This window comes from Pseudoliparis swirei, chromosome 8, assembly GCF_029220125.1.
Source record: "Pseudoliparis swirei isolate HS2019 ecotype Mariana Trench chromosome 8, NWPU_hadal_v1, whole genome shotgun sequence".
NCBI lineage: Eukaryota > Metazoa > Chordata > Actinopteri > Perciformes > Liparidae > Pseudoliparis > Pseudoliparis swirei.
Genome location: NC_079395.1, coordinates 10,129,208 through 10,152,212, shown reverse-complemented (window position 1 = coordinate 10,152,212; position 23,005 = coordinate 10,129,208). Strand labels below are relative to the sequence as shown.

General features: G+C 42.8%; 3 protein-coding genes across 3 annotated transcripts; 2 read left to right on the top strand and 1 right to left on the bottom strand.

The window, feature by feature from the left end:
- Nucleotides 1–217: 217 nt before the first annotated feature.
- angptl1b (angiopoietin-like 1b) lies at nucleotides 218–9,121 on the top strand. Its single transcript, XM_056420932.1, has 5 exons — nucleotides 218–411; nucleotides 3,321–4,160; nucleotides 5,443–5,636; nucleotides 6,796–7,066; nucleotides 7,995–9,121. Exons 2-5 carry the CDS (start codon nucleotides 3,359–3,361, stop codon nucleotides 8,180–8,182), a joined length of 1,455 nt encoding a protein of 484 aa, XP_056276907.1. The 5' UTR covers nucleotides 218–411; nucleotides 3,321–3,358; the 3' UTR covers nucleotides 8,183–9,121.
- A 5,254-nt stretch (nucleotides 9,122–14,375) lies between these two features.
- On the top strand, nucleotides 14,376–18,437 carry tada1 (transcriptional adaptor 1). Its single transcript, XM_056420909.1, has 8 exons — nucleotides 14,376–14,467; nucleotides 14,849–14,940; nucleotides 15,035–15,100; nucleotides 15,501–15,595; nucleotides 15,781–15,993; nucleotides 16,579–16,730; nucleotides 16,842–16,998; nucleotides 17,707–18,437. Exons 1-8 carry the CDS (start codon nucleotides 14,394–14,396, stop codon nucleotides 17,857–17,859), a joined length of 1,002 nt encoding a protein of 333 aa, XP_056276884.1. The 5' UTR covers nucleotides 14,376–14,393; the 3' UTR covers nucleotides 17,860–18,437.
- A 387-nt stretch (nucleotides 18,438–18,824) lies between these two features.
- LOC130197944 (transcription factor Jun-like) lies at nucleotides 18,825–20,763 on the bottom strand. Its single transcript, XM_056420931.1, has one exon. It carries the CDS (start codon nucleotides 20,573–20,575, stop codon nucleotides 19,613–19,615), a length of 963 nt encoding a protein of 320 aa, XP_056276906.1. The 5' UTR covers nucleotides 20,576–20,763; the 3' UTR covers nucleotides 18,825–19,612.
- Nucleotides 20,764–23,005: the final 2,242 nt, after the last annotated feature.

The window sequence follows — 23,005 nt, the reverse complement described above, 5'->3', positions numbered from 1 at the left end:
AAGATTTTATGATACCGACATGATGACAGCTAGACTGATTTCGCTGACTCAGCCAATCTTGTTCATCACTTAGTTTTTCCTTTGTCGCTAAATCTTATATTAGGAGGAGTCTTTTCTTTCATCAGAGGAAGAGGGCAGGGCCAAGCCTCCCCTCAGCTCAAACTGCAGAGTAAATCACACCATCAGCCTCCCTCTTTCGGCATATGGACCACCCTCTACTGTTCTCCTGTGGACAGTGTTTGCTTGTGCCCGAGCTGTATGCAGGCCTTCTCTCTCAATGAGAGCAAAGACAGAAGGAGACTGAGTGAGAGGAGGAGAATGGGGAGCATGACCTATAGGAATCACAACTAAGAGACCAAGCTGGGTCGTTACCTGCACCTCCTGGGCTGCTGACTGAACTCACTGACACAGGTAAGAGGTTTTTTTTTCATTTCCGTGATCAGTTTATTTATGTGAATAAAGTGGGTTTTTAAACAGCTGCATTTTTTCTCAGTCAATAATATACACAGAGAAAAGTTAAGTAAATATGGAAAAATTAAGCTAGAGAGACAGTTTACATGACAGGAGTAACCTGGAGATCTATGACTCTTATTGGAGCTATGAGTGACTGAAATGCTGACATTAAAGAAAGTCTTTGAGCATTTTTTTAATAATTCATGTATTTGTTTTAAAATTCCATATTTACATGTTGTATAAATGGCGTGATCATATGCTTGTACACTACGAAGCTCACGCATCATGTCGTCCCCTCAGATGAAACTAATCACTGGAAACCCTCAGAATAACTTGTGGGTTAATTAACGCAGTCCTTAAAATCTGATGGCCTGGAGCAAAAGAGCAACAGAGAAAAAACTTTACTTTTTGATGTGCAATACATTCATGCTGTATGTTGAAATAAAGTTGCAAAGAAAATGGGGGATGCAATAGTGGTGTTCCCAGAGCTGTTTGAGGGTTTCTATGTAGTATAATTGAGGATCTTTACGAGTAGACAGTCGGGCCCAGTGGTACCAACTCTGGGAAAATCCGCCACCACAAAGTTTGACCTGTCTGGTTGCAAGGACTGCATTAATATAGATGAGGTGACTACATCTGGTCAGGTCTGGCTCTGAGCGAGGAGCCGGAGAAAATTCCCCTTTTTAATAAGTCAACAAAAAACACTGCTGCTGCGGCTGACTTGATGAAGACCAGCAGGGTGTGAACGACGGAGAGAAACCTGGGGGTTATAACTGCCGATGAGATCCAAACGTCTGGCTAAGGAGCCTCTGTGTAAACACTGTCATATTGTGGGGTTGGAGACACGCAGACGGGCCAATTGCTGAGATCGAGCGATTGAAGGGGATGTCCGTGTGATTATGGAAAGACAGGGAAAAGAACTCCCTCGGGTAATAATAACTGACTGAGTGCCAGAGTGTTTCTGAGCTCTGACACATGGCCCGTTTTCCTTTAAGTGCCTTATTCTTTGCCCTCAGATGGTTTGTAAAAATACTGCTTCTTCCATTATGTTATTGGCTCTCAGGCATTTTCTTTTGGTGCTGAACTTTTGCGCTATTAAAACTTACCGTTGGCTCAGAGACTTTCCTTCTGTCAATAATTCTTTGTGCATTATTAAAACACAAACACATTGTTATATGTTCACTTGATGCATTTTTTTCCCACCACAATGATAAAAAGGTCGATTCTGCTACAGCAGCAGTTTGAATCTAGGTTGTGCTCTGGGATGTGTCCCAGCAACTGTGGTCAGGCCTCTTCCGTGCAACTAAACATCAAGTGGAGACCAAAGAAATAATTCAAAGCCTCTGCTGTCTTTGTGATGGATTCATTTAATCCTGCTTCTTTGGCATCTGTTAAAATCCTCAGCAGTTTTGATCAGCTCTGATATGAAGAGGTTCATATCATGAACGTTTCTAAACCCTCTTGACCATATCCAGGAGACTGTCTTCTGGTTGGATTTAGCCCTGTGTCAGCCTGACGTTGGCTCACCATTAGCTCCACTTCCAGAGCCAGGCGGGAATTTGGGGCAAGGGATCTTTCGCTTAGCGTGCATTTTTGAACGTCACCAACCACTGCTTCATTAGTTGTGCTGTAGAAACAAAACTCAAAGCACAAGCTTTCCTTCCAGAAATCGACTCCAGAAAAGATTCCTCATAAATCATTGATTCCTGCTCCCCCTGCTGCTCGAATATATAATTGTGTTGTTATTCCTCACCAAATTCAAACGTTTCTCTTTGTGCCAGAGAGACAGAAATGCCAGAAGTTAAAATGAGCCAGTGAGGCCCAGCGATAACTGGGCCTTTACTCATTACCGATACCCACCTTTTTGCACCTTATGAATTCTTCCAGATGAAACTATTCCATTAAAATGATACATCCAATCATCCATGGCAACATTAACACAATTTCCTATTCAATATTTTCCTTTTCAGTCAAATAATTTGTAAGACTGAGAGGTTTCTATCATGGCAATTCTCCACACGAGTCAGTGCAGGTACACTGAACGGCTACAGGGGAGGTTCATGGAAGGTTTGGAAGCCAGGAGACTTACAGCAATATAAAAAACGGATCCCAACACTTACCCACACCCAGACACCTGATACAGATGTGGTGAAGGCCATAATGAAAGGGAACCCATGAGGGAATGTATTGAAAATCCAAGTTACTATGACAGATGTGGTGGATGGGTGGTTCTGCGTTTACTCCTCCACACGCGTATCAGAGGAGAAATCTTCCAGGGGCTGTGCTATCTGTTGATATGCGAAACCTTTACTGTTATAATGCTCACTCACTTTATAATGAAACAAGATACTAGTGTTGAGTCTTGATTGGAGGCTCCCTCTTGTATCATGCAAACAGATACACTGGGGTTTGCTTGAATTAGAGGAGAAAGGGAAACATTGAGTAGGAAATTGTACAAAAGAATAAAATTAGCTGCAACAAAAGGAAGAACTGGTTATATCATAATCCTGTGCCATCCCTCCACTGTTGTCCAAAAACTAAACCTTAACATGCCACACCGTTTCAGTGGGTCACATAATGAACACAGCACTGCAGTTTGTCAATTCCCCTAAATGTATGTTGATCTGGTGCTGAAAATAGTCCTAAATAATTATTCCTTGAGGAAACTGCTGCATTCTTTAAAACAAGTCTACAGCCATGCTAGCAGCTCTGTGACGCTCTGTCTGTCTATAGCGTGGAAAAGTATGGAGAAATTAATTGACACATTGTTATTTTTGGTCCCTTTTTGTATTTATTCACAAAGTGTCATATAGAATAATGCCAACTTTTCCTGAAAATGTTCTGCACTTCTCTTTCCTTTTTCATAGATCTTTTAGCTTGTTTGTTGATAGAGAGAGGAGGAACCATGGGACCTGGAACATGGAGCATATTTTTCCTGTTTTGCCTGTCTTTCTGCGGAAACAGCCAAGCCCTCACAAAGCACCCCATCCTCTCCAGGATACGAAGGGCTCCAGTGGCCAATGGAGAAAGCAACAAGTGCTCCTACACCTTCCTGGTCCCTGAGCAGAAGATCACAGGACCCATCTGTGCCGCCCGCGGTTATTCAACCGACAAGGACCGAGTGACGCGCCTGGATGTGGCTTCAGTGCGTGACCTTCTGTCGAAGCAGCGCGGGGAGATGGAGATCCTGAAGCTGGTGGTGGATGTGGACGGCAACTTGGTGAATGAGATGAAGCTGTTGAGGAAAGAGAGCAGGAACATGAACTCTCGAGTCACCCAGCTCTACATGCAACTGCTGCACGAGATCATCAGGAAGAGGGACAATTCACTGGAGTTGGCGCAGCTGGAGACGCGCATCCTCAACGCCACCACCGAGTCACTGCGCCTGGGATCCAGGTACAGGGAACTGGAGGCCAAATACGCAGCCCTGTCTGCAGTAGTGAACAACCAGTCAGTGCTGATTGGAGCCCTGGAGGAGCGTTGTATGCAGGTGTACAGCCGCAGGCATGACCAGCCACCCCTGGGGCCTCCACTTGTACAGGTGGTGCCCGAGAACATTCCTGTTCACGTGCCGCGTTTCACCAATGAGATCCAGAGGGTCAATACCCGAGGCTTTGCCCGGGAAAGGGGCTCTCGCTCAGGTGTGTCCCCCACAAGTGGAACCCTGGAAGTTCAGAAACCTCCACATAGAAACTTCAGTGCCGAAGGTAAGAGGTTGAGTTAGTGGGGGATCCATTCATCCTTTAAATTGTATTCATGTATTCAGTCACATCAATTCAAAACAAGTCATGGTAAAATGTGTAGCTGTCATGAGTTTGCGCGCCAGCCATAACGACATAATAATCACTGTGTTTGAATACAGCTGCAGGTGGGCAATTGGCCTCATTTTCAGAGGTTAGATTTGCAGATTCAGCTGGAACTCTGCTTCCCGCTCAACAGAAATAACACAAACCAGGATGGAAACAGAAATGTTTTAACGTCTCAACTGAGGCAGGGGACTTAAAGCAAAGAAAGACCTAACCAGTGCGATTTTGCTCATCAACAGAAATTCCTGACACATTTAGATTGCCCTCGCCCAAGAATAACAACGTGTGTAGGATGTCAGTGCAGCTGTGTATGAAAGTGATCCCTTACAAGACCGTTCCATTGCATGCGAGACAAACTCCAGGCTGGCATGACAAACTCCTGCAAACGACAAAGTAGAGGCACTTCTGGTATACTTCATGAAGTAAAATGGACTATTACACTATTCATATTTCATTATTAGCCAGGAGACACACTACGACATGTGCTATTAATTAAAAAGTTTTAACGACAATGTTGAAATACCTTGAAAAAAGGCATATATTAGTTTCTATACAAGAGGCACGTTATCTTTTTCAGTTCTTAATAAGGTGACTTTATTTGCTCCACTCTTATCAGCTGTTCTGAGAGGACCTTTATAAATGTGTTTTGTATTACTCTGTCAGACATTGACTTCAATGCCTCCTCATCATGTTAACTCATGTTGTTGTCTCTGCTTTCGCACCAAAAACTGCCCGAAGCTAAAAACTTTTACTTGGTAGAAATTGAGACCAGAATTAGACTTTTTAACCATATAAACAGTTTACTGTTGAAATCTGTATTTTTCTGTAAAAAAACAAATAACATGAAACACAACAACAGTAGCTGCTAGCCGATAAAGCGGATTTTTCTCTGATCCGTTTCCTTTATTTTAAATGTTCTTATTAAATAGTATTGTTGGAGCACAAAGAGGCAGTACCTAATCATAATGGATCACAAGTCGTCCTGCTAAAAGAAAACTAGCCAAGCTTAAATGCCCAAAAGTCTAAACACAGATCGTTTCCTTTTTGTCTATGTCACTTCCTTGTTGGTGGTAATTATCCCAAACACCCATTCAGTGAAGAACTATTTAGAAATTACATAATTTGTCACAGACGCTGCCGTCTTTCTTACCACCTGCCTTCCACTCTTGTTGTTCTCCTCCAGGCCCCTTCAGAGACTGTCTTGCAGCGCAGGAAGCTGGCCACAGCACCAGCGGCATGTACCTGATCCGACCAGACGAAGCAGAGAGGCCCATCCAGGCCTGGTGTGAACAGGATATAGACAACGGGGGCTGGACCGTCATCCAGAGCAGGAGAGACGGCTCTGTTAACTTCTTCAGGAACTGGGATAGCTACAAGGTGATGACATAGGACACTTCCCCTGCCCTGTTTGTCTGATTTATCTCTCCCCTCCTGAGCCAACCTGAATATTTGGCTCATCCAGAGACTGCAGGATTGTAGTTATATGACCCGTCTAGGGGAACCATCTGGATTCATTGGTACTATTTCCTGGGCCAGAATCCTTGTTTTCACGTATTGTCAATTATAACACCCCGTCAGCCGCGCTATTCGTCCGAGGTCAAATATGGTTTGGGATTCTCGTTTTGAAACATGAGATGACCCACAAGGAAGGTATGTTCCACAGCTCAATCTGCAGGCATTTCTTTCTGAAACCGCTCCTCCTATGGTGCCTTCCTGGATGGATGGCTGCTTGGCTTTTCTACACCACACCGTATAGACCCTCTCATCAAAGCCCTGTGAGAATGAGATGGAGTGTATCGCTGCTGGCAGCCTCGGCTATCCAGTGTTCCATTCAGCCTGGCAGAGCTTGTGCATGTGTAACTGGAAGCTAAATGGCTCTCTTCAAAATTGATTTGCCTCTGTGCTCTCCCACAAAGCCACCACATGTACGTACACACTTACACACACACAAACACACACACACACACACATGCATGCGCACACACACACACACATCAGAGAGGGGGCCGTGCACTGAAACCCTACATTCCATCATCTGCTGGCTCACCCATAATCCACAATCACAAACCTCAAACTCCTCTACCAAGTGAAGTGTTCTGGAGGCACATGGCCAGATGTAGATTGCTCGTGGAAATTCAACTCGAGCGCCCAGGCCAGTTTCGCCGTTAGCCATAATCCAAGAGCTCTTGGAGGTTTGAGGGATGAACCAGCATTCTGTTGTTGGATAGTTATTTTCCTGCTTAAACTCTACACGTCTTTCTTAGAAATTTCAAAGACAGGGTGGTATTCTTTTCCCACAGCTTCTTTCTTTTGAAGTTTTGTAGTTGGTCTTAACTACAGAACCACGACCAGAACGTCATCAAAAAGAAAATTCTCATTTGTTCTGTTACAATCTCACAGCCTTGTCTACAAGTGGGTCTCATGTTCCTAAACAATTCTCATGTTTCTAAACTCCTCAGGCTACCACATGAAAAACAATGCTCATTACTTTCTGCAATCGTCCTGTAACCTTCCTTTTAATCTTCCTTTGACTCAGAGCGGCTTTGGCAACATAGACGGGGAATACTGGCTCGGTCTGGAAGGCATCTACAACCTAGGGAGGCAGGAGAACTACAAGCTGCTGGTGGAGATGGAGGACTGGATGAACAAGAAGGTCTACGCTCAGTACAGCAGCTTCCATTTAGAGCCTGAGAGCGTGGGCTACCGCCTGCGGCTGGGCACCTACATGGGGAACGCCGGGGACTCCCTGAGCAGCCACAACGGCAAACAGTTCACGACTCTGGATCGAGACAAGGACGCATTCTCAGGTAGATGGACATGGGGGCCATTTGAATTACATCATGATATTTAAATGAAATTTCAAGCATCTCTTTTAATATTCTGATATTATAATTATTAGGTGCTCTATGTGATCTAATTCATATAAAAGGATTGAAAGTTTTGACAAAGTAAAGTAAAAAATCTGAAACACATTCTTGAAACTGACATTCCCGCTTTTGGATGCAACACCTCTCACACTTTTCCGTCGATGTCGGCGCTCGCAAGCTCTCATTTACCCAGTTATCAAGGGGCAAAAAGGGCCAAAACTGAAGTTCTTCATAAGGCTACTTGAAGCTGCCGAATTAAAGATGGCTCCATAAGCGAGTGAATCCCCATAAGCCCTCATGTTAAAACTTTACATAAAGTCACATGTTTACAGTCGAGGACAACGCATCGGTCTCCAAAGCTAGTTCCCCCATTCATGAATGATTTTCATATTACTCACCCTTTTAAATGATATTAAGGCTTAATGCTAGGCATTCTTTAGTGTGTGACTGCTTTTAGTGAGAGGTGGGTGCGGTCTCAGGGCGCTAGCAGCTAGCTGTTTCCACTGCTGCTTCACCCGGCCACCTCAACTCCACCAACAATTCACCCTTTTTACCCCTTTTTTGAGTCGGCTGTGTCGTCACTGCTAAAGATGGCGACAGCAGAAGCCACAAACCTTAGCTTCATAGTGGTTCTTCAGAACCCTCTCGGTGACGTCGTGGAGACTTCGTCCACAATATAGGTCCACAGTTTATGGTCTGCATCAAGACGCCGAGGGATACTGCCCAAATGTCAATATTTGAGGCCCTGGGAGTGAGACTTTGCTGAATATAGATGTTTTCTGAACAACGTATCTTTGATTCAATTTCTCTGTAAAAAACACACTTCCTCAGACAGCTAATAATCACCATTCCTGTCTCTCTACAACAGGTAACTGTGCCCATTTCCACAAAGGAGGCTGGTGGTACAACGCTTGCGGCCAAGCCAATCTTAACGGTGTCTGGTACACCGGAGGCGTTTACCGCAGCAAATTCCAAGATGGGATCTTCTGGGCGGACTACGGCGGAGGCTTCTACTCTATGAAGTCTGTCCGTATGCTGATCAGGCCCATTGACTGAGGAGATACTGTAAGCCCGGCTGGTCCAGGGGTAACTGGGGAGGCCAGGGGCGAACTTGAACCTCATTCTGTGACTATATGTCATCAGCAATTAGTTGATCCTTGACAGAAGAACTACAACCAACGGAGATTACCAAACACCAAGTGACTTGAACTGCCTCCTGTTACCAACATGAACTCTGCTTGAATTTTTGTTCTCTTTATAGCATAATAGATACACATAGAGTGATTTATTTTAGGGGACATAATGACTGTTTAATAACCAAATACATTATGTTGAAGGGATCATTATGGCCATTTTGCAGCTGAATAATGCAACCTGTCAATCTGATTAGGAGGCTGCAGTGTTTTCCTCATTAATAGGTCAACCTGTTGAGCCAAGCTGCCACATCCTAACAGAGCGTCACTGGTATTGATGTCATTCATAAGCTTCATGATAACAGGATCTAAATGCAGCTCTTCCTACCTCGCCAAGATATACGTGTGGGTTAAATGCTCATACATGGTATTTAACTTGTGCTATGAGCTGGAAAATACATTTTGTTAATACCTATATTGATCTTTTTAGACTCCATATCCATTACCAGATCTAAAAAGAAAAGACCAACCTCATAAGGCGTTGGAGAAAGGGAGGTGGTTTTAAGATTTAGCATATGTACATTTGTATTACACAAAAACAATCTCTCTTTCTGCACTTGAAATGACCTTTATACTGAAAACCAGAAATGATTATTTATGTGTTTAATTAACTTATCATAACAGTGAAAAGGGCCAGGTGTCCTGAGGGAACAGTAACCGATCCTATAGAAAATATAACTCATTTCCTCCACTGTATAAACGACAATCATTCTCAAGTGTGCTTGCACATATGGAAATTGCTGTTGTATGTTTTTCTCGTTTGGCTGTTGATTAAATATCAGTATGACTCTTGGAAAATCAAGTATTGTTGGAAAAAGAAAAAGTGTTTTGAGTAGTTTTCAAGCACAAAAAATATGCCGACCAAGCGTGTTGAGAGTTATAGGCAATGGGACAGACAACGAGAAACACATTGCTGAAAGCCAGACAGGATAAAGAAAGGAGCGAGGAGGGAAAAAGGAGGGGGGAGGAGGGAGAAAGGAGGGGGGAGGAGGGAGCGATGAACGGTGATGGAACTGCTCCAAATTTCCAAATAATTTTTCCCCCTCTTCCTTTTAAATACACAGACATTTACATTCTTTCCACGCTAAAGTGCTTGAACTGTATGTTTTCATAGAATATCTTCCATTGACAAAGTCATGGCCCCTCTCAGTAATCACCGGTATGGAAGGAAAGCGGCATCCTTTAGGTTAGGGGAAACCAGGAGAGGGGAGCTGGGTTTAATTCTTTTTTTTTTAACTTGTTGTTTTTAACAACATCCAACAGTCTTTGGCCTCTCAGCTGAAAATAGACCCCCATATTGTTCTGCTTTTCTGTAGACCACAAAGCCCCTCACACCCATCTCTTCAACAAACGTTTATAAAGCAACAAAACACAAAGTGGGGAGACCGGTCAAACCCAGCTGGACATGGAAACTTGTTTATGAACATGTAAGTCCAATAAAAACGGCATTATGTTCAAATCAAACTGTAATGAAAGCTGAAATCATTCAGTCAATATACCTAACATTTATGATCACTTCAGAGGACACTCTTGCGCTTTTGGATTTGAAGAAACTCCTTTCATGTGACATGCTGTTTGTATAAACTCCCAATATGTGCTTGACTTGTTGGTTTTTAGTCTTTGTTCAGATTACATGCCCATTCCAAACTTGTCTTGTGAGTCAAGCAGATGACATGTTGCGGTTTTTCCAGCAGACACTGTTAGTACCGAAGGAAGCATAAGTGCATTTAACAGAAATAAGAGTTCTTTTAAATGTGCGTTGCTGTGTGCTTTGTGTTGGCGTGAAAAAGTTTCAAGAAAACCGATGAGTCGCAGAGGAATCTCGTTTCAAGTGGTGACACAGTCTGTGAATGACTGAGTAAGGGAAAGTCATCAGTTCACGTCTGGCTCTCATTCTGAGCTACACGACTCGTATCACTGTCTATTCATTTAAACCTCAACAGTTATACGGTAAATGAAACAACATGTTTGTATGGCTACATCTATCATTGTTACTTTATATTTTAAAAGAATAGTGAGACATTTGGGGAAATACGTTATTTGACTGAGAACGTATACGCATAGGCCTACACTAGGATGGATTTGCACTAGGATGGGAAATACGCCTATTTTCTTTCTTACTAAGAGGGAAATTGGGGGATTGGTAGCCCACCACTCTGCTGCATGCATGGTTATAATGAATAGGAAGGTAGAGCAGGCAAGCTAGCCTGTATTTGTCTCAATAAAAAACCTATTAAATCACCCGACCAGCACCTTTAAAAGTCCATCTGTAACATGTTATGTCTTGCTTCCAGAAAATCTAATGTAAAAATGACAAGTTGTGATTTTACGAGCAGTTACTTACAGACCTTTATGTCACTGCACCCAGTTACTGTTTGCCAATAAATAGTCCAACCTATAAAAACCCAAAAACCATTGCTTATTTTTTTTATTCTTGTTTTGTAAGGGTTCAACAAATGAGATAAAACATGGTCATTCGTGAGCTTTAGAGGTAATGGTTGGTGATTTTGAAAAGATCAAGTTCAAACTTTTTGAGGAGTTTTATTGAACAATTAGCCATCTGAGCTCACTTGTTCTATAAACCCAACTCTGTCTTGAGGCTTGTCCACCCTACTGTCACAAGTGTGCCTTTCAGACGTCAAGTCTACAACCGGCTCCGGGACTGTGAGTACGGGACACTCCGTCACCACAGGAGCTGTAGCTGAAGTCTTCCAATAACTCTGCCCACTACACACACTGAACCCTTACATTTTAAACAGCCTCGTGAGGTTATGGAAATGCATGATAAACCCACAAAAACCAAACTCCTGCGCAACAAGGTTTTAGAGGAGAGAAGGTGACATCCTTGGCTCCGGTGAGGGGACCACACTCAGTCCCGTACCACCTCGAATACCTAGCCAACTACTGCACTGTGGTCCTCTGAAAACCGCTGCCGGTTTCAGGGTGAAAGCCCTCTTTGTCACAGAGTGAAGCTTCGCTGTTTACGTATTTCACCACCACGATGGCACCAGGATCGGAAGATTTGTGGAAGAAGCTGGCTCTACTGCTGTTTGCTGAAAGACATCTGCTGTTGGGGGAATGTCCATGAGAGGGACTCATTAGCCTTAAAACTCATCAACCAGCAAATCAACAAGCAGGATGTGGAGATGTTTTCTTTGAAAATAAGCACCATGACACATTTTTGCCCTACAGAAAACAACTCCATAGCTAAGTCCGCTCCTAAGTGCTCCTTTGATTTAAAGCTTAACCCTTGTGTTGCCTTAGGGTCATTTTGACCCGAATCAATATTACACCCTCCCCCCGCCTTAGGATTAATTTGACCCCATTCAATGTTTAATGTCGGTGTTCTTTCGGTAGTCAACAAATAAACATAAAGTGCCTCACACTTAAACTTGGAAAACAATATTAATTCTAATAATTTTCTGGAGGTTTTAATTGCTGGCATCAAATTGAACCCAAAGGGTAAAATATGTTAGTAAATATAAAGGTAACAGGAGGGTGAAACATTGAATCGGGTCAAAATGACCCAAAGGCGGGGGGAGGGTGTAATATTGATTCGGGTCAAAATGACCCTAAGGCAACACAAGGGTTAACAGACACTTGGTTATGACAGATGATCATTTGGAGGTTTTTGGGAAGGCTCACTGAGTGGCAGACAGCTGCACTTTCCACTCTTCCTTATTAGTTTAAAACATACATTCAAGATATATTTAATTTAGCTTCGAAGCACACACGAGAGTGCTGAGATTGTGAAAATTAGATTTATTTTAATGACTTTTTTGTACCTATTGAACTCAGAGATAATACACAAAGGAACACATGAGCAGTGAATTTCACCTACTAACAGATACAGTCTGTTAAATAATCTTTTAGTGACCAGAATTTCAGATGGTTTTCATCGTTCATGTGGTTGGCATTGAACGCGTGTTTATTCAAGACTAAAACCTTGAAACCCCTTATCAAATAGATCTCCTTTGTAAAGACGTACGAATCAGAACACTGTGGATTCAGCATGTAGTCCCTGAACTGAAGGACCCACTAATAGTCTACAGTATGACTGTTAACTGTGTTTTTGTTGCTGGATATATACGGTTTCACTTATTGTGATAGATGGCGTGATTTAACGGAGGTCTGTTTAAGGCTTCAGGACCGCCTGGGGAGACATAGCCAAAGCAGCGACTACCCTGACGACTCAACTGATTCTACAGCATAGTTAAAACTGTGAAAAACAAAAGGGCCTCCCTAGTCTAAACCTGCTCAACAGAGGCATGAGCCAAATAGCCACGAAGCAAAACAGAAGGAACCACAGAAATGTTTTACATCCAGCACATTGGAGAATTTAAAAAATACAGCAGTAGCACCAATCTGTTTTTTTTTCTTACAGCAAATAAACATATGAAGTGAGAACATTATTGTTTGCAGTATCAGTTTATTGATGCTGAAATAAATAAATAAAAACTCAATAGCACATATTAGACAGAGATATAGAACAAATATAATACAAAAAGGGAATAGTAACAAATATTTACATAAGTTAAAAAAGGACATGCATGTCTTAAGTTAAATTGAGCCCATACCATGGGAAAGTCAAATTAAATGAAAGTCCTGCTCTGGCCAGCCCTGGATGAGCTTTAAATGATTACTACACTTTGTTCCACCAGTCCTGAATTCAACTGTTGCCTTTAAATCGTAGAAAGGGAAATTCACGGCCTGATCTCTTTATATTTTAGCTGATGCATTTAAAAAGTAGCTGCAGATGTGACAAACTTTTGAATTTGGCAGGAATTACAGTGGTAAAATTATGTTTTATTAAAACTACTCGGATTCTGGCAGCTGGCCTTTTGCTAGAAAGAGGTCACTGAGGTCATTAAAAGTATATTTCTGGAGTGAGTGGGTCAACATATCCCTTTATACGTTCACTTTTCTAAGCAGTAAAAATTTAAATATTATCCAAAAATCGACATTAATAATACATTCATACAGCTAGAAAGGACATTTTTAACTTAGATTTACTCTTAATATGTTGTATCACAGCTTAGTGATCATGAGATAATCTTTTTTCTCCAGTGACATTATTGTCTTTGATACGACTTCGACATTGACCCTTGAGCCATACTATAAACACAACAGCAGGCTCCAGGGAGCCATATGCTACCTAGAAGCTTATATCATGTTTTCAATCAAAACAAAAACATGACCCATAAAAAAGGCAATTCTGCCGGAAAGGCTCCCACTGAGCTGCTTGCAAAACGCAGATAAGACCTTTCTGTCTTGGAATGGAACCATAGGGCCTATTACTGAACTACATATTATTGGGGGGCGGGGGGTGCATCCTGACCTGGCCCCTGTGATTAATATTAACACAAGCATGTTCAATTTAAAAGGCAGTAGTTGAATTCATTTGTTGTAACTCTTCTGCACCAAGATGTAAGTGGACAGGGCTCTGCAAAATGTAGATTATACTATGATACCATCTAGTGGTGGAGTCGTTAGGCTACCTATCGGTACCCCGGTCTTCACTCTGTGGCGAATGAGAGGACATGCCAGGTGCAGGTACAACAGGCAGGGCTTGGATGAGGGGTTTGTCAGTAAAGCTCTTGTAGGCCTAACTACAACCTTTATAACAGCTTCACTCTCTCACACACAAATGTGCTTTGGTCTGGACAAAGAACAGAGGAACAAGTAGTTTTATTTATAATTAGCCATCTCAAGATAATTTCAGCCTAAATTATAATGTGTGTTTGTTAATAAATTTAAAAAAACATTTGTAGTAGCCTATGCGTTTTTTGTGGGAAGATTTGATCCGAATTATTATTTCTCGGAAGAAATTGCATTTGTTTGAAGTGTACAGCGTGCCCTACATCCATTAGCTTCCATTCCTTTATGTAGGCATATATAATATATATGTAATAATTAAGTATTGTTTGGTATCGTTCAGGATAACATTGCGTATGTGGAATTTGTTCGTGAGTTATATGTTACGTCCTGTTCATGAAAGCTTCAATAAAGTTGAGAAACAGAAAGAAGGGAAACGGTGGTGTCGCTGACTGATGACGTACACGTAGGCACTCGCCATGGCGGCTCATGCAAGCGAGCTCGAGATTGCAAAGAAGAATTTAACTGATGCAATTGGCGATAATGTCAAACAGTAAGTAAAACGCTCATTGTGCGTGTTCTCTCTTTGTTTTGTTAGTTGTCTCTTCTTTTGGTTGGGTTACCTTTGCAATACGAAGTAATTCTGCTATTAGCTAGCTGAAAAGTAGCAGCTCGCTACTACTGTTTATTGACGTTTGCATCATTTCTCATTAGCAGCAGTTATCAATTAACCAATACTGTTTGGTAGTCGCCCATTATTTTTTGTATGTGCTCTCTGGAGGAAGTGATACACATTGTGACAGTAAGTCTGACTTACCTATCTTATCTGTGACGTTATTGTTATGTTTTTGTTGGTGTTTATGAATGAAGGATGACAGTAAATGCACCTAAACTCATGAAGTACGGTTTGTCTTGTGTTTTCCTCCACATGCAGCTACTGGGCAAACCTTAAGCTGTGGTTCAAACAAAAAATCAGCAAGGAGGAGTTTGACATTGAGGCTCGTCGTCTGTTGCCACAGGAGAACGGTTCGTAAGCATGAAATGGATGATTCAAGTGGAGTAATTGATGCTATCTAGAAAAGTGTTGCTTATTTGTATTGCTCTCCTTCTTCCTCTACAGTCCATGTTCACAACGACTTCCTTCTGGCCATTCTCACACGCTGCCAACTAATTGTTTCCACACCAGGTGAAGTTGCTTAAAATAGTTAATTTGTTCCTGAAACTGCACATGAGCCTGTATTTGTGTGTAGATGTACTATATTGGTTGTACCTTAATTCTCTGTTATTTTTACAACAATATATATATGTCTTTATGTATAAGAGTCCGTTTTAGACACTGTAAGAATGGCAATGTTGTTGAATTTCTTGTTTTAGTAATGGGATTTAAAAATATGTGTTTGACAAAGGTCCTGTGATCAAAGACTTTGGCCATATGCACATAGTAGGTAGTCGTTTAAAAAACAAGTTAGAGGCTATCATGATTGAAAAGATCTAACATTTAACTATAGGGAAATATTCCTCTTTTTTTAAAATTGTGATCAGTAGTTATGTTTCTTTTCATCTTGTGTTCTTCTACTGTCCACTAGAAGGTGCAGGGCAACTACAGTGGCAGGGTGGCTCTGCTTCAAAGCCTGGAAAACCAAAGGGGAAGAAAAAATGTTCCTCCAGACAAAAGTTTGATGTAAGTACTTATTCTCATATTCCTCCCTGCAGAGGGTGGATGAGTTAACCGCTAATCTGCCAAATGTTGAATGTAATAATAGGTTAAGTGCTTAAATAATCAGTGGGTGTAAATGTTTTTTTAAGTTAGTGACATATAATGAATCAATATTTGCTTTAACAATTTGTACGCTTGTATGTCTTCAGCATCGTTTCCAGCCACAGAACCCTCTGAGCGCAGCCCAGCCTTTCAGCCCTCGGGAGGTGGGAGGTGAGGAGGAGGAGCTGCGTCTAAGTGCCCATACTCTGCTATTGCCGACGCGGGGCCAGCTGGAGGCCCGCATGATGGTGATGGCCTTTGAGCTGGGCCTGGATAACATCACAGATGATGCCGTTGGCAGCACGATCTACGCTGTTGAGGTCTGTAGCAACTGTCCACCAGCAATGTTGAGTCAAGTCAATAATTAAAAACAAAGGGCTTTGGAATTTGTATGACATATCATACCTTCTGTTTCAGAATGAGTGTGTGCCAAACGTAATCCATACATTTCTACAAAAAGAAAGGTTGCCCAATAAAGAGCGTTAAGTGTCATATAATTTACAATGATGCCAATATCTGATTTTGAATCTCCAACAAAACTGCGAGTGGCAACATTTAAATATCATCTACACGCATTTCATGAATTTGTGTGTGTAGATGAAGGAAACCAATAATATTCATATTTGCCGATTTAAAACAAAAGGAACAATTCACTGAAAAAAAATAAAATTGGTGCCACAATTTATACACCTTTACCCAACACTGGATGCAAGTTTCCATCTTTCACTTTTCAGTCAGTGTTGAAATCTCATTTGTTATTGTGGTTTGATTTTAGAGCTTAACATTTCATTGACATTAAACAAGTGGAGAGATTTATTTTTTGTTCCGCTTATTAAGCGTGTCTGACAGCTGTGTTTACTTTGGAGTTTAAGAAGATCCTGACTTGCTGCTCGAATTTTTACCAGCACCACTTGAAAGACGTCCTAACTGCTGTCATCAGCCGGCGGAAGTCTTACAGGTTACGAGATGGTCGCTTCCCGTATGCCTTTGGGAGTGATGTCACACCGCAGCCGTATCTGAAAAACAGCCTTGCTGCTTACCACAATGTTACTGAAGGGTAGGGATACCTGCGTTAGCTCTCAGGTTATTGTTCTCTTGTTGGTAATAAAGTGTAGTCGTACTGATCACATTTCAGTACATCGTGATTATTCCTTTTTCCTCCTTTCAGTCCCCCTCCAAGTGCTTCGCTCGGCTCTGGCCCACCACCTCAAGTGTCACCCGATGAGGCCGAGCAACAAGCTGTTCACTTATTGGCTTGTTCCGCTGACACTCTTCCCGCTCCCCTCCCTCCAATCAACATGTTTGATCTCCTGGAGGCTTTACAGGTAAGAGAAATGTGTTCATGAATGTTCTTGTTCCCAAAACCTTCAACACATGTAGTTGTAATGCCTTATTAAGGGATATTACATTGAGTTCAGTCATATAGGTCCAGTCACTGAAATGTCCTCGTAGTAACATACATTTCCTTATACTTTCAACAGTATTTTATTCCCGATTAGTCCCAGCCCAGTTAACCTAAAGCCGACATTTGGGAGTCTGTGCCACTCTAAACAGTACATGGTGTTCAGAACGTTCACAGCTGAGAATGTTGACTCAAAGCTGAAAGTTGATCCAAACATGGTCACGGTGTGTAGTTCTACTTTGACCAGGGGAACGTCTAAATCTAGAGACTTTATCATAAAATCATGAGCTTCATACTCTGAAATATTACCTCATTATTCATAATACAAGAGCATTAGTTCGCAAATGTATGTATAGAAGTCTGTGAACATTGATAACCTTGTTTATAAGTAAGTGACATTCGTTTACACTGTAAATGTATTCATTATCACTGGTACATGTTTCAGCCATGAGAGTGGGGGCTTTCTGGTTGTTAGATATTCTGAAATATTTTCATTGCTGACCTACGCTTGGACCTCTATGATTGCTGTTTATCACTGAATTTGTTCAAATAAGTGATTCCGGTCTGTTGTCACTTCACTATCAAAGGCTTGTTTGCTTAAATGTCTTCCTGAATCACTTGTCTGATGTAGGTTCACCACGGTGTCATGCCCTCCCACACGATGTATGCCCTGAACATGGAGCGCATCCTGTCACGGCTCTGGCACCCCAGCCATGAAGAACTAGAGCAGGACCAAGTCCACCGGCAGCGTCTCGCTGCCAAAGAGGGCGTGCTCGTCAGCTGAGAACCACTCATGCTGGACTGTATATGAACCAAACACAAATATAATCCCCAACATGGAAATAGATTGAGACTTGTGTGTCTATAAAAACTGAATACCCTTTTCACAATACCTGGAAAATCACATCCGTGTTGCACAAAGAGAAAAGTACGAGTGGCGCAAGATAACACAACACTGTTGGACAGTGGACAGAGTTGGACCTGCACTCCAGCCAACAGCTGGAATATTTGTTGTCTGTTCCACCGGTCATTTCGGCCGTCAACAAACCATCACATCATTTGTAACGTTATTTAGTAAGAACCCTGTTTGTTGGTAAAATATTGAAAGTGTTTAATTTGAGGCGATACCAGCAGATGAAGCACTGGAAAAGAAAAAATAAGTTCTTATTGGGTCAGGTTGCACCACAGTGTGAATGTTCTAAAGCTTTCACGTCTCTGCTCTTGAATATGTTTGTGTAGCATTTAGTTCAGATTGACTGTATACATTTGTAACTTCTTTTTTTTCCTACACAAAACTTGTTTTATAATTTCTATTCCAGACTGTAGTTTCGTAAAAATAAATGTAAAAAATGTTCAAGCGCACTTGTTTATAGATTCAGTATGTACCCACAATATGTCTTCAGTACCTCAACACACTTCCAACGTGTGTAAACAAATGTGCTTTTGCTTGGAGGCTTCCTCTCGCTCGTCACTCCTCGCTGGAGTGGGAGGGCGGTGACTCACTCACCCGCCCAGTGCGCACTGTGGACCTCTTGCCATATTTGGCTTCCTGCTGCTCACTTCCGACACCTCGCTGTCCAATCACCGGCCGCTTAGCTCCACCAGCCATTACAAGCGCGACACACGGCACTGGTGACTCAATATCCCGTCCGCCCTCGGCCCTTCAATAACAAACTCTTAATGTACATGCGTTACAAGACTGTATTTAATGATCCATTATTTAGTAGACAAAAGCACGCGCACGCAATATACGTGTCCAACATTTTATTTTGTCATATTTACAGTTCTTAAGTGCTCAAAAGACAGCGTACAAATATTATTACAAAGTGTTATTTCAGGTTTATATCACAAAATGGTAGGCTATGAACATAAGGGTTAAGAAAGTAAGGCAGTATTTGTCAGTAAACGCTACACACACCTAGAGAGTCCTTGAATAAAGGTGTGATGTTTGTTAGTGTTACTCTGTACATACTGTATAGTCGCTGGTGGGGTACTCAGTGCTGGACTCAAGTCTTAATGCATACATTGCTACTTGATATAGTGGAAGATTCGCAGGGCAACGCCTTGTTCACATTGTGTTTCTGTCAATTTGCAATTTGATCCCACACATGCTCTGGGTGTCAGGATGCAAGGGACATCAATTTCATATTAGCTTTAGGTATGGACACTTGCCATATCACCTTGACTGAATACATCTTGTCGTTTTAAGTGGGGGAAGAAACCCTCCCTTTTTTTAATCTAACAAGCCACATCAGAGGAGTATTTGGATGCTCCTCTGAGCTTTGTCCGTCCGTGAAGCAGCTTTGGTGGCCTCTGCTCTGTAATAATTCATCGCACTGACCAATTACAAGGATCTAGTCCGTTTCCATTCTTGCTCTTTGTCTGTAGAAACTTAGTGGATGCAGCCTGAGCGGATAATTTGGTGGATATTTTCAATGAAACGCAGGGGCTCCCCCGCATGACTGAACAGGCCACATTATGCTGCATTTGGTCCACACACAAACAAATCCCCTTTTTTATTTATTACCCTTGGTAGTCTAGTAAGCTTGGAGTTGCTGCGTCAAAATGAGCTGGCAGCCGCTGTTAACGTGGTCCATGACCTTTTGCTTGAGCAGAGCCAGCTCGTCCCGGAGGACGTTGGCAGAGGAAACCAGCTCTGTGTTTTGGTTCTTGAGGTTTTTGACCCTGTCCTCCAGCCGGGAGATCCTCTCCAGCTTCCTTTTCCGGCATTTGGAGGCGGCCACCCTGTTCCTCAAGCGCTTCCTCTCCGCTTTGATGCGCTCCTGGTTCTCCATGTTGATGGGGGAGAGCGGCGGGGTGTCGCCGGACATCTGGGGCACCGTCTGCGGCTCCTCTTTTAGCGCGTGTAGCCGCGAGTGCTGCGCCGCCAGGTGGTCCATGTTGTTGTCGGACGGCTGTGGGACGGTTGGGTAACTTATAGGTGGGTGCCTCTCGCTAGCAGGTGCCGACGCAGAGCCCACAGCTCTGCTGAAAGCCCCCAGGCTTGTGTACTCCGGTGGGTCGGTGCGCACCGTGCAGCTGTAGGGAATCCCGTCGCTCTCGGACGCAGCAGAGCCGGATCCCATGCTGTTGCTCGCGTCGGTCTGCGCGTCGGTCTGCGCGTCAGGGTGGACAGCAGGGGGCTGCTGGTGGTAGTGGAGCTCTGCCAGAGCCCTCACAAACCCTTCCGCAAACCCCTCCTGTTCGTCGGTGATGTTCCTGGGACAGACGAACTGGGTCGGGGTGGGAGTCGTCAGTCCGGTGCAGGACTGAATGATTAAGCGCTCTAGTTCAGGCGAGGCCAGCTTCAGCAAGCAGACATCTGGGGACGTGAGGATGTCCAGGGCCTTGGCGCTCAGCTGGGGCCTGAAGTTCTTCGGGTCGTTGAGGTTTAGCGTCATGGTCTGTTTGAGGGTTTTGGGGTTGAAGCCATACACCGTCGGCCCGTCATGCTGAGAACTGGAGCCATTCACGGCTTCGTCGTAAAACGTCGCTTCCATTTTTCTTCTTTTTTTAAAAATCACCTCGTCTATTCTCCGTATTTATTTTCAAAGTCAAAGACCGACTGTTTACATGTGCGCCGTGACCCTCTATCTATCGACTGTCTTGAGATAGAATCCGCCTATTGTTGAAGTTAAACTCACTTGACAACTTCGTGTCCTGAGAAAACTTTTCTCTGGACACCGCGCGGTCATCAACAAAACCCGTTGTTCCCCCGTCGCCGATCCTCGGTGTTTTCGCACCTGAAATATCCGCTTTGATTGATCCTCCTTCCCAAAAAGCAGAAACGGGGTCTGAACAGGGATAATACTTTCTATCACTTCCAACGTGGAGACGAACTTTATCCACCTCTAAGCTGCAGCTCTCCTGAAAATAACAATGATGTCATTTCTACGGCCTCTGATTGGCTGGAAAGGATATTATGGGTGGGGTATATTTAATGACATGCAGGTTGCTCTGACAACTAGCCATATCCCCGCCCCCCCGCGATGGCTTCTGGGATTAGGTAATGCAGACGGTGGAGCAATGTACGATGGGATTACGTAGTGTTTTTGAATATTTAGTTACCCGCTCAATTATTAGTTACCCATCCTGAAGCGAGGCTGCTCCAGATGGTCTGTGCGGTTTAACCTTGATTACACTTTACAGCAAATCAGGGTTTTCTCAATACGATGTTTTTGATCAGGAACATATATAGGCTATGGTTCCACGTACGGATCCCCTCATCATAAGAGCACGTTCAGTTACTTAATCTAAATGGAGGGACGTGAAATTCTCGTCTCGTATTATATTTGCCGTTTTATTTGTGCTACAAGGAGTGCAGTTGGCTGGTAATGGTGTTCAGGGTTTAAGATAGAAGAGAGAAAATTAGTTGACACCAGCATCAGTCATTCTTTTGTTGTGAACTTCACGTTTGAAGAAAATTACTCTCTACAATTGTACTTGTTTGAGTTCTGCTCTGAGAAACACAATCAACTTTAAGGGCTGAATACAACAACAAAATACTTCTCAACATAGTATCCAAAGATTTACAACAACCCACATGGACAGCTAACATACACTATAGCAAATATGAGTCGGCTAACATTGTTTGTTACTGTGAACTTTACTCTTTTTATCCGGTTGTACGTGCGTACGTGAGAAGCTAAACTAATTAATGTTGATTTATGGGCCTAAACGATAAGATGAATCTAGATAACAAATAACATTATGAATCCCTTACCATTCTAAATTGATATTCTATTGCAGATTCAAATAGATTGTTAAAATCTCATTTAATCAAAGTGTTAATAGCTCCAACAATCAATACTGATCATTCGTGACATGTATATTACTTTACCCGGGGATACATGTAATAAGGACAAACATCAGAATTGAGCCAACACATGGAAGTCAATATAATGCACGGATTAATTAAAAAGAGGTTATTGCATTCATGTAAATCGTGATTTATATTTCATCCCTATACTTATATATTGCCCACTTGATCTGTGCTTGTGCACGTATTAATTAATGTGGCGTGACAATGCAGTAAATCTATTCAACTGTGGCTCAGTGAATGAAGGCTCTGTACAGCTGCAGTCCAGTCTGTCTTGCCTCTCTCATTGTATTATTCAACATGTTCTCCTCAAGCCAACTATAAATAAGTTATCAGCCCCAGACAGCCTGGGAGAACCAGAGCGGCCTGAGGTCAACCCTCTTGAGATGACATGTTGTCCTTACAATACGGCTGTGCAACACCCATTTGGAAGTATGTGACACCCTGAAGTAGAAATCCAGCATTGGAATGTGTTTAATACCACAATGTGTCTAATGTCTACAGTGCTAATGAAGTTAAACAGACCTCAGTTTGTTCTTTCCTAGTTGCTCCTCTCCTAACATAATAGAGCAAGTTCTAATGCAATAACTTTCGGAGGCACTCTCTTTGAACACCTGTGTTAAGCCCCACCGAGGAGTAGCCTTTTTTCCTATCAAACTACAGCTGTGTCCCCGTTGTGCTTCCTGTTTCTCTGTCAGCTTTCCCCCTCTGCTTGCCTGATGGGTTTGCGTTTAGATAACAGCGCTTTCCTCCTCCCTGCCTGGGCCAGCTGTTTCCACTGCATGCAGTTTTCTAATCAGGAGCTGGTCCTGCCTGCCTCCAAAAATGCCTGCTTTTGTTGTACAGAGGAGGGACCGTCCAGGGTCCATGGAAACCTTCACCCCTTTGATGAGAGCAAAACACAGAGAAAGACTATATGTGTGTTGATGTATCAACAGAAGTTTTGATTACCATCAGGCGCAAACCATATGGACATGCACACACACACACACGCACACACACACACACACACACACACACACACACACACACACACACACACACACATACACACACACTGTCCATGCCATGTTTGTTGGAGCACATCTGTTTCTTCCTGTCCTGCTGCTTG

What these genes read in the sequence shown, in the direction of transcription:
- angptl1b (XM_056420932.1), top strand. Translation starts at nt 3,359, where the DNA reads ATGGGACCTGGAACATGGAGCATATTTTTCCTGTTTTGCCTGTCTTTC. An exon ending in GGAACTGGGATAGCTACAAG is followed by an intron (nt 5,637 to 6,795) that starts GTGATGACATAG and finishes CCTTTGACTCAG; the next exon opens with AGCGGCTTTGGCAACATAGA. An exon ending in AGACAAGGACGCATTCTCAG is followed by an intron (nt 7,067 to 7,994) that starts GTAGATGGACAT and finishes TCTCTACAACAG; the next exon opens with GTAACTGTGCCCATTTCCAC.
- tada1 (XM_056420909.1), top strand. Translation starts at nt 14,394, where the DNA reads ATGGCGGCTCATGCAAGCGAGCTCGAGATTGCAAAGAAGAATTTAACT. An exon ending in TCTGTTGCCACAGGAGAACG is followed by an intron (nt 14,941 to 15,034) that starts GTTCGTAAGCAT and finishes CTTCCTCTACAG; the next exon opens with TCCATGTTCACAACGACTTC. An exon ending in ACTAATTGTTTCCACACCAG is followed by an intron (nt 15,101 to 15,500) that starts GTGAAGTTGCTT and finishes ACTGTCCACTAG; the next exon opens with AAGGTGCAGGGCAACTACAG.
- LOC130197944 (XM_056420931.1), bottom strand. Translation starts at nt 20,575, where the DNA reads ATGGAAGCGACGTTTTACGACGAAGCCGTGAATGGCTCCAGTTCTCAG.